Below are 10,829 nucleotides of genomic sequence, written 5' to 3' on the forward strand. Positions count from 1 at the left end.
CTGGTCTTGAGTCTGTGACCCTTGTGAAGCTCAGGAGCTCTGAGATTCCAGGCATTTACCTTCTTGCCACTGACCTGTTGGGGTTCGTAGAGCATTGTTTCATGTGAAGTCTTTCGACAGAAATTCTAGGAAAGGGGAACAGATGTTGTTCTGGGTTTGTTATGAACTGAGGGCTCACCCTGAATAAAATGAAGCTGATTAAATATTGTAGCAAACACATCAGAGGATCACAATTGATTTTTGTCTTGATAAGGTTTTACATAAAACCTGTGGGTAACAGAACATAGGACCCCTTTCTAGGAAAAGGTGGAATTAAAGAAAACAAAACAAAACCAAAATAATAATAATAATAATAATAATAATAATAATAATAATAATAATAAAGTAAGACAACTTACTGAACCCTTTTACACCTTTTCACAAAATCCTGCAGCTCTGTAAACTAGGTAGGGTAGTTCTATTTGACAGGTCTAATAATGTTTTTTTTCTTCCTTTTTTTTTGGGGACCGAACCCAGGGCCTTGCGCTTGCTAGGCAAGCGCTCTACCACTGAGCTAAATCCCCAGCCCCCTAATAATTCTTTCAAATTAACTCTCCAGCTCACAAAAACAAACAAACAAACAAACAAACAGAATCCTGCTATAGCATAGTTTACTGACAGAATATTCTTTCTTCATGATTTCTTAATCTCTTAAAACATTTTCTGGGCCTTTACATTATACCATATTAGGTTAGGAACAGGAGTATAATAGATAATAGATACTTATTCTTCTATTTAAAACAAAACAAAGCAGAAAGTGGAAACATTAGAGCCATGTTGGTTGTTTACTTTTTGGATATAAATAAATCAAAAATGTTTTATAAAATACTATTGTCTAGTGTTTTGTTTGCTCCTATCTAATTTTTAAAAATGCTATTACATTTCTTTGTTTAAAATTTAATAAATATTAGTTAAACTGTGTGTTCCATAAAGCTTTGTCTTAGACCCTTTGAGTCATTATATGGCTTGCTTGGAACTGTGTGTTGAGCTTTCTTAAGCCATTGTTGGCTTTGAGTTCCCTGTGCCTACGCTGACAAACACCAGTTCAGTTCTGTTCTGGTGATTAAATTAGCCTACTGTGTAGCTTAATTTTCATAGGTCACCTTATTGGCTAATTGACAGGATTTGGGCAATATAGACCCTAAAAAGTAAAATACTTAAGGATTAAATTCTTTTTTAGGGGGACAAGAATTGGTTACGTACAGTTTTACCTGCTGCTGCTGGCATATAAACAAAGTAAAGGAATTGTCCTCCAGGGTCCATGGTTCACAGCCTTGATCATATTTTCCTTAGTTTACAGAAAATAAGTGTATTCGGAAAGAAAAAAAAATCATTTGGGGAGGAAACTTTTGACTTTATTGTCTGTGAACTACTTAAGTAGAAAGGTGTTTTATTCTCAAAGTGGCCAAAACTGAAAACAAAACAAAACAAAACAAAAAACCAGTATGTTTTACAGTGAAGACCATGAAGTTCTAGGTAGCTCTTTGATTTCCAAGTTCATATGGTACCTTGGCAGTGGAAAAGACCTATTTGGGGAATTAAAATGCAGCAGATCTGATACTGTAAGTGCAAGAGGTAAAAGGAATGGAGAAGTAATGAGAACAGATACAAACAGGTTGTCAGGTCAGTGTTGTCCCGTATTTTATATGCTAACAGAACGTCTCAGTTTGTTTAAGGAACACTTAGTTCCAGCAGTTTAACGGACAAACAGAATAGAAGTTGCTAGAAATTTATATGACTAATAAGTTTGAGAAGTATTGAATTAAGTTATAGCTGAGGTTTGCTTCGGAACTTTGAAAATGTTGGTGGCTTTTGATTCCCCAACTGTCCGTAATGAAATCATACCTTACCTAGTTTGCCCTAAAATGCTGACACATTTTGGTGCGTCCGACAGGATGCACTGCTGGGACTGCTCTTTACTAGAGCATACTCTGGGAAATGCCCATTTCTGCCCTATTAGCCTCCACATCATTATTTGCTGGCCAGAAGGAAACTTCAAATTGCTAATAAATCAGAAACATTTTGCATTGATTTTTTTTTTCCTCTTTTATTTTTTAAAACTGAAAGAGCAACTCCTGAAACTAACTTCTTGTTCTGAAATCAGTCCTGAGTGTTAAAGAGGAACTTTGTGACCAGTTTTGTCTCTCCTAAAAATTCTGCATGAAAAAGTCTGTAAATGGGGGTTGGGGATTTAGCTCAGTGGTAGAGCGCTTGCCTAGCAAGCACAAGGCCCTGGGTTCGGTCCCCAGCTCCAAAAAAAAGATAAAAGAAAAAAAAAAAAGTCTGTAAATGTTCAGGTGTATACAAGTGTCCACACACGTCTGCTCCTAAGCGTGCTGCCTTGTCTGTGCAGATGTGTCATGCTCCTCGTCTTGTCACACTGTGGCATATGTAAACTGAAGTGAACCGTTCTCTTGACTTGGCTAGAAAGCGCATACACAAGAGTCAAACTGCTCTCACTGGGTTTCAGTGCTGAGTCCCACATTTCCTAACCATAGAATCTATTGACTTTATAGCTTTAAAAATAACCTTGTTTTTATTATCATATATTAATTGTACAAAATCATGGATTTCATACATCTGTACAATGTAATTTAAAGATATTCACCACCACCCCAAAGCTAAAAACAAACAAAATATAAGGGGGAATGGGGAAAAGAGAAAAGGGAAAGGAAAAAAAGGGGAAAGAAAGGAAGGAAAGTAGGAAGAAAAAGAAAAGAAAGAAAAGAAATCAGATATTTCCAAGGCAGCTTAACAGGAAAGTTGACTTAGGCAGACAGATTGGTAAGGAAATGCCTGATTATTCTGAAGGCATTTTAGAAGGGCTTCTGACGTTTATATCATCACATACTGTGGGCAGATTCATTTATTTTTATAAAATAAATATCAAGATATTTAATAGTTAAAAGTAATTTAGTTATAGGTATCTTCATGAAAATTTATGAGAATGGTAATGACTTATAAACTGAGAAAAATTACTTAGAAAAATATGCATTAAAACTCACTTTGATGTCAACTCGTGAATGTTTTTTACCATATTATAAGAAAGGGATTCAGTTCCTGAAAATGAGGTTGGTAGTATTTACATGTATAGCTCTTAATTGGACTTCTAAACAAATAGGAAAAGTCTTGGAATTACTTAAGTCCTCTCATGGGCATTCAGACTAAGCCTCTCCTCTCCAGCACAGACACAGTGCTGAGCTAGTTCCAGATCACTCTTAGCTTGTTACCTCAGAAACTGAAAACCGGCCATCCAGGGAATGAACACTGAAAAACTAGTCTCCCGAGTTTAGAGGTATGTAGTTGTGTCATTAAGATTCTTTTATTCTTTTAGTTTTACTCATCTCCATAGTTAAAATTTAGTCATTTTCATTATTTTGATTTTTAATTTAAAAATAAACGCCACCATTAAAAATAGTATTGTGTCACCTTTTAAGTTAGCAGAATGTCTGAAAATGGAACCTAAATTCTTAAATCATCTCATTTTGATCTCAGGTTCAAGAGACGCAATCTTACAATTTATGTTTTATTTCCTTTTCTCATTCTTTATCACTATGATTGGAACCTCTTTCAGTTTAATTTCTCACAGTTATTAGCATAATAATCTGTTTCAGGATTGTCTTGGGGATCATCACAAAGAAGAACATTTTAGAGCATCTCGAGCAACTAAAGCAGCACGTGGAGCCCTTGGTGATTAGCTGTGTCAGCTCTCCTCACTAGACACCCTAGAAGTCAGGAGCATGAAACTTGTGAACTGTTCAGTTCTCTCTGCCACATACCCGCTGAACAAAACAGTCCCACCAGTTACACTTGTGTCTGCCCAGATGTCTGTGAGACAAATACCGTCTAAAATTCCATTCTTAGAGAGTGAGCAGCAACTAACATCTCTCTTCAGAATTAGTTAAAATTAAGTCCTGCCGACAGGCTGGTTATGAGGAGACATTGGACTTGTTTAAACATGAAAAGTCTGTTTACCTTAGTGGATTGATCAGTCTTGGAAGATTCCTGACTGGTTAAAAAAAAATGCCTGCCCTGTCCGCCCCAATCCTTCACCACCGTTCCCCCGCCCCCTCACCCCCCTTTTTTTGCTTCCTAATCTGTGGTCATGTGGATCTAAGCTCCTTTGTGACTTGAGCTGAGCTTAGCGAGTAGAAGTGCTGACCATGGTCATTGTTAACTGGCACTAGCTGGAACACAGTGTGGAGATCTGCGCTCAAAGCATTTGCTTTTTCTGCCACCCCCTTATGTATTCTCACAGTCAGAATGTGCGTCCTTCCATTTCGTTAGTGGATTGTCCATAGCTCATGTACGTGCCCCTTTTGTATGTTTCTAGACTGTCAAAAGTAGCTTTTGTGTTGACAGGCTTAATGTCTAGTGGTGTCATTGGCTACAGATAAAGTTTGGATTTGTATATAACAAATTGTCTGGCTTTAACAATTAATACCTCAAATTATTTGCCCTGCAATTCTCCTTACTATGTGAAACCCGCCCCCATTTGTTTAAGTACACAGCTAAGTGTGCATTCCTGTTGTGTGCTAATAATTCACAAGTATTTCATGCCTCCTTTTTTAAACTACTAACCACCATATAGTAGCTTCTCATTCATCCTGCTTTCTGCTTTACCTATGATAATCCTTTAGGGTTGCCTCTGGTTTCTCACCTACTTTTAATGTAAACATTAACATCCAAAACTTTCAATAAAAGCACTGTATCTTCTTTTGGGGGAGCATAAAATTGAAAAGCAAAAAATCCTAAGTATACTTTCAGAACCCTGGTTTATCTTACATTGTCAAGTCTGGGAGGTGAAGCTCTGTGCTGACCATTGTTTACATATCTCAACTGTATGTGCTCGCAGGAATATTCTACATACAACTGGGCAAATTATTTCTTAAAAATTTTAATTCTACAAAATATTGAAGTTTTAAATTGTTTTCATTTCAAATAAAATGGGAATAGGTTCCTTTTTCAAACTGGATCAGTATGATTTTCTGTTCAGACATCTTCCCAGTTTTTGTTACTTTTTTGTTGGCATACTTGAATCAAAGGAGCTCTGCTCAGTGAGGCATGCAGTCCTTAGTCCCAGTGGGAAGGGCCGCACACTCTGCGTGGCCACAGTACGTTTTATGTCACAGGATGGTTGCTGGGTAATTTCATTGTCTTCGCAGTAAATACTTTACATTATGCAATCAGGCTGCCTGCTTTGCTCTCTATTCCTGTCAACAAAAAGGATTGATCCATAGATTTAGCTTCTCTTGCCTTTCACCTTTTATTTTAATGCCTCTTTCTGTTTATTCCTTTCAGGCGCCTCCTTGGCATTATAACAAAAAAAGATATCCTCCGTCATATGGCCCAGACGGCAAACCAAGACCCCGCTTCAATAATGTTCAACTGAGTCCTGTAGATGAGGAGAGAGAGGAGACAGAAGAGGAAGTTCGTTTGTTGAATAGCACAATTCTTTAATCTGCGGGACTCGTCCACTTTTTTCTTCTTTAAAAAAAAAAAAAAGGAAAGGAAATACAAGATGAGCTTTTGCAACCCAGATTGCAAATAATGCTGGGAGAACAGAGGGATTGTTTGGGGAGGGAGACAGAAAAAGAGTGAGGTATTTCCCTAACTAATGGCAACAGTAATCCATCTCACGTTGTTCTGCACTGTCGCATTCACTGAGGCTATGCAGTGAGAGTGCAGGCTTGAGCCTCCCTGGAGCCTTCATTGGAATCCTCGAGCATCTGGCTGTTACGTCAGCACCACAGAGACGCATTATCGTCCCTATTTCTGGAGGGATTACTGTGAATTGAGCCATCTATTAAGACTGCAAGGTCTTGCCCTTTTATATCAGAACTGTTGTGTTTAACTCATGAATTGTATAGTTAAGCATCACCTTTCTACATTCCAAAAGAGCTTCTCTCCCCTCCCTCCCTCCCCCTGCCCCCCCAAGCTGTAACAAAACCTCTTTGGTGTGTCGTTTTGAAGCAGTCCTTTCTCATATTGAGATGTACTGTGATCTTACTGACGTTTCATCACAAGAAGGGAATGTTTCTTGTGCCATTAACCATGTAGTGTGTCCCATCACTAAAGGCTTGGGAATGTGTGCACACCACTGCTGGCCAAGCAGGTACGCATGGAGGTATGAACAAAGGCCCCAGCTTGTGTGCCATGTGGTTCAGAATCAAAGGCAAACTTGACTCTAATCAGTTTTATTTTTTCCTCAGACTTTATGGATAATGTGACCTAATCTTATGCAAATTTTCTATTTCTGAAATTCCTACTATGACATAAAAGTGCTGTTGAGCATAATTAAACCAAATGCTGCTGTGTGACATGGAGAGAAGGAAGGATTCTGTTTAGCTGTACCTGGTATTGATTGCATGTTAAACACTGGGACTCTTTTCAAATTAGATCATTCTTTTATTTCAGGATGTTTCACTGCTGACACTGGAGATGAACTGTAATTCATAACTTGCACTAAATGTATATTTCCTTTCTTAAAAATTTACCATTTTTATTTATATTTTTATGGATTAAAATTTATAAAATGAAGATCAGTTAATATTGCACTTAAATAATTTTACCTTTTTAATGTGGCTTTTTTTTAATAGACTAATTTTGACTTACAAATAAGGAGGTATGAGCAAAGATTGCAATGGGCACAAAGGTTTAAGAAGAGGTGGTCACTTCTGTGATCCCAGAGTACACATGATACCTTCTGATTTCTCACTGCCATCTCTTGGGTCATGCCCTCCGACCTGTCCATTCCCACCACAACTAGAGAGTTGAAAATACCATAAATTACCACTAGTAGATTAAAGCCAAACCTTTTGTTTTGTTTTGTTTTTTTAGGAAAGAAAAACCAATCAAAAATGAGTCACTGGGTAGGTCACAGCCGTCCCTGAAGTGTTCCGTGATGATTTGAATAGATGTGGTGCAGATTAGTTACAATGTACTTCCGAGTACTTAAGAGTTGTTACTGGCAGTGTCTGTGTTAATCATGGTCTGAATTCACTACTGGCAAAGGATGCTTGCTCACCACACTGACCCAGGCAGTCTTCGAGTATGAATTTTCTAAAGGCAAATGCATTTGTGCAGACAGATATTTTCTGAAACAACTGGCAATGAGCCATTTTTAATAAATTTCAGTTCACATTAGATCTGTATGATCTTGAAGACTTAGAAGATCAGGAAGCCATATTAGCGGGAGCCAAAGTTCACCAAAATTGGAGGATTTCTCAGCTGTGCTCTATGCCAACAATATTTTGTGTTTTTACTCTGGTTGGCAGGTTTCAACATTCTTGTTGTTCTGTGGCTCAGTAGAGTGAGCTCATTTTTAATGATAGTTCTTAGCTCTTAAAGTAAACTTCCAGTATGGAAGACACTGCTGGGCTAAAGTCTCCAGCATGGCTGATTGGTGCCTCAGCCCCTTCTGGGTTCTAAGTCTTCAAAGGAGAAGCCGGTTTCTTTGTAGCTTCACACGATGAAAATGAACATGATTAAGTTTCCATATTTCCTTTTATTTTACATTCTGCTTTCATGACCCATCTTCAGAGACTGACATTTCTTTGTTACATTTCTCAATCTGATGTGTCTTACTGCTGAAATACATGAAAAGTGCCGTTTTTAATGCGTTCAGAGGTTTGGGTTTTTTGGGGGGGGGGTATTACTATCTGTTGGTTCCTTTTGTTTGTTTTGTTTTGTTTTTTTCCCATAAAGATTTGGTTGATTTTTAACCAGATAAGATAGTGGATACCATGAACTACATGTGCCTAGCTAATTGGCAAATTTATTGACCAATATACTAAGTGCAGCGCCTTATTTGAGTACCCTTTTTGAGAAGGTATGATGAAAATGGGCGAGCGTGTCAGCATCTAATAATAATCGTTTTTGGTTTTGGTTCATGAAGAATGCTTAGTTTGTTAACCTGTGATGTTGCCTAGAGCTGTATTTATCTGTTTTTATTTATACTAGTATAGTAAAAGCTGCATATCATTACAGTAAAAACGATTACTGTGATGAGTTAAGATCTATTAAAATCTCTACTTAAATATGTGGTTTGGCCTTTAATTGTACCTGTACCAGCACCCCCCCGCCCCACCCCTGCACAGCTGCACTGTGCAGTCAGTGGAAGCCAGCATGCCTGGCACAGTCAGCCTTCAGAGGATGGTGCCTGCCATGCTTCTGTCAGGTTACAGCGGTTTCCTCTTTTGAGCTTTGTAAGCTAGAAGCTGGGAGAAGTGGAGATGTGTGCTTCAGAATGCAGGTGCACTAGACCAGCAACAGGCCAGGGCTCCCAGGAGTCAGCGCAAGAGTCTAGTTCAGTTTGAAAATGTTTGAGTTTTAGAAGAATTACACTGTCTGCAAGAAGGAAAGGACTTTACATGCTTAAAAACAATCACCTTAGAAATATATAAACAGACCTGCTTTAAAACTTGAAGTTTCAGTTCTCTAATCGTAAGCATTCAGTTAAGAGGAAAACACCACAGGGCCAGGATAAAGCTTTTAGCATGCATAGTCCACTTACTGTTTATTGGAAGTTAACTGTGATGAAAAATGGTATTATTCTAGAGATATAGGTGAACTGGATTTGCAAATGTATTACCCAGTATGATATGAGTAGGTGCAAATTTAGGTTTTTAGGATGATGACAGAATGGATGGACTGGAAAAAGCTACAAGAAGAATAGATCAGTGCCACCCAGGGGGTTTAGACATTAGGCTGTGTGTATGTTTTGTGTATATATGAAAGGAGCATGTGCACACCATAGCAAACGTCTGGGGGTCAGAGGATAACCCTCAGTGGCCAGTTCTCTCCTGCCACCATACGGGATCCAGAGATCAAACTCAGGCTGTAAGGCCTACTGGAAAGTTCCTCTGCCCACTGAGCAATCTTGTCAGCCCAACTTTGGTGTGTGTGTGTGTGTGTGTGTGTGTGTGTGTGTGTGTGTGTGTGATTTTATTTAAACTGGATGTGTGCAGGTACCCAAGGAGGCCAGAGGTCAGATCCCACTGAGCAATCTTGTCAGCCCAATGCTAAGGGGTTTTTGTTTGGTGTGTGTGTGTGTGTGTGTGTGTGTGTGTGTGTGTGTGTGATTTTATTTAAACTGGATGTGTGCAGGTACCCAAGGAGGCCAGAGGTCAGATCCCACTGAGCAATCTTGTCAGCCCAATGCTAAGGGGTTTTTGTTTGGTGTGTGTGTGTGTGTGTGTGTGATTTTATTTAAACTGGATGTGTGCAGGTACCCAAGGAGGCCAGAGGTCAGATCCTCAGGAGCTGGAGTTACAGGCAGATGTGATACATCCAATGTGTATGTTTAGAACTGAACTTGACTCTATTAAAAACAACACATGCTCTTAGTCACTGTGCCATCTCTCTAGCCCCTTATTTTGTGTGTTTATGTACAAGTAAGTGCAGGTGTCTTTGGTTACAGTCAGGTTACAGGTAGCTGTAAGGCACCAGATCTGGGTGGTGAAAAGCGAACTCTAGTTCTCTGGAATAGCTCTTAAACGCTGAAATGCCCACCGTGGTCTCTCCCTTCCCCCTTCCCTCCTCTCTCTCCTCCTTCTCCTGCCAAGACATTATGTTTTAGTAACAGGATTACAAGTAGGAACTAATACATATGTGAGATTCAAGTTAACGACTAGCCTTGAGCTAAGTGAGAGGTACATTCCAGAAACAAGATGAAATTACATGGATTTAAGTTTGGACAGAGACGAGACAGCAAATCGCCAATGAAGTGGGAAGGGGTACCATTAAAGCACAGTGATATAAACCAAATGAAGGCCCCTCAGCAGCTGGGTATTGACTGATAGGTGAAGCAGGGCCTGAAAGTCGGCCAGTGTGAGCATCCTGATGCCCTGCCGGAGTGTTTTATGGAGGCAGTGGCATGGAATAGTGGAAGTGGAATGGATCTGTTAGGCAGGAGAGAGCTGTGATTCTGTGCGGTTTTCAGGAAACAAGATGCAGGACATTGCTTTTCCTGCTTGTGATGGCAGTGTCTGAGAGAATAGTTTGAGATCAGATTTTAAGGTATGTAGGTTATAATAGCTTCCAACTATGGGAATGAGGAGGAAATTAATGCTCTGTGTGGGTGGGACCTTGTGTAGGCCAAAGAGACCTTGGGCAGACAAGTGTAAAGAGTGTGCCATTAAATCTGTTTTGATTGTTGCCACTTTTTCTGTGGCATTAACTGAGAAGATGTTAGAGCTTGAACGGAGATGAAAAAGAACTAGGTCCCCTGGGCATCCAGAATAGCCATCTGAGGTTAAAACAGCCTCAGTAGAACACTGCTGCTTTCTTTTTCCCCCAGTATGGTTCCGACAAGAACTTGGGTAAAATGTAGTTTATTTGGTTTTGGGTACTAGCATAAATGTGTCATAGTTTAGGGATACGAAATAGAGATGGAACCTAAAGGCTCGGTGAAGATTATAGTCAGGTTGGAAAGGTGGGTACTAGAGGAAGAAGGAATGTTAGGGCTAATATTTAGGTAGTACATTGCTTGGAACTGGTACTGTTTGTCAAACCCTAGTCTAGAAAACAGTCTGGGAACTGAGATCTGTAAGCTGCATCACTCTAAGAATTATGGTAGGATAGTTTACAGACAGTACCATTACAAGGTCAATTTTGAGCTAATGTAAGGGTTTTAGGTCATTATAAAATATCTTTCATACTATTCCATGCCCTTGGGCATGTCCAACATAAATGCTTGTTTGAAAGGTAACAGAAATTTCATCATTGGGCCCCCCAAAAAACTAAGAAAATGGATTTAAGTTGGTTAACAGTCCTGATTGGGTCATGGT

The 10,829-nt window shown here is 39.2% G+C and overlaps 2 protein-coding genes across 12 annotated transcripts in view; both read left to right on the top strand.

Moving 5' to 3' along the window:
- The window catches only part of Clcn3 (Cl-/H+ antiporter 3), a 72,990-nt gene extending 64,910 nt beyond the window's left edge, over positions 1–8,080 (top strand). For 6 of the 12 annotated variants that reach the window (XM_087589254.1, XM_087589257.1, XM_087589258.1 and 3 more), the window contains 2 exons: positions 3,654–3,729; positions 5,341–8,078. In XM_087589254.1, the coding sequence (XP_087445380.1) occupies positions 3,654–3,729; positions 5,341–5,499 (235 nt within the window). In that variant the 3' untranslated portion in view covers positions 5,500–8,078. Of the gene's footprint in view, positions 1–3,653; positions 3,730–5,340 lie in introns of all 12 variants that reach the window. The other 6 variants (XM_087589261.1, XM_087589262.1, XM_087589260.1 and 3 more) reach the window with 2 other exon arrangements.
- Positions 1–10,829, top strand: part of Erich1 (glutamate-rich 1) — a gene marked incomplete at its 5' end in the record, with an annotated part of 52,793,804 nt that overhangs the window by 4,634,885 nt on the left and 48,148,090 nt on the right.

Source organism: Rattus norvegicus, chromosome 16, assembly GCF_021556685.1.
Source record: "Rattus norvegicus strain SHRSP/BbbUtx chromosome 16, alternate assembly SHRSP_T2T, whole genome shotgun sequence".
Lineage (NCBI taxonomy): Eukaryota > Metazoa > Chordata > Mammalia > Rodentia > Muridae > Rattus > Rattus norvegicus.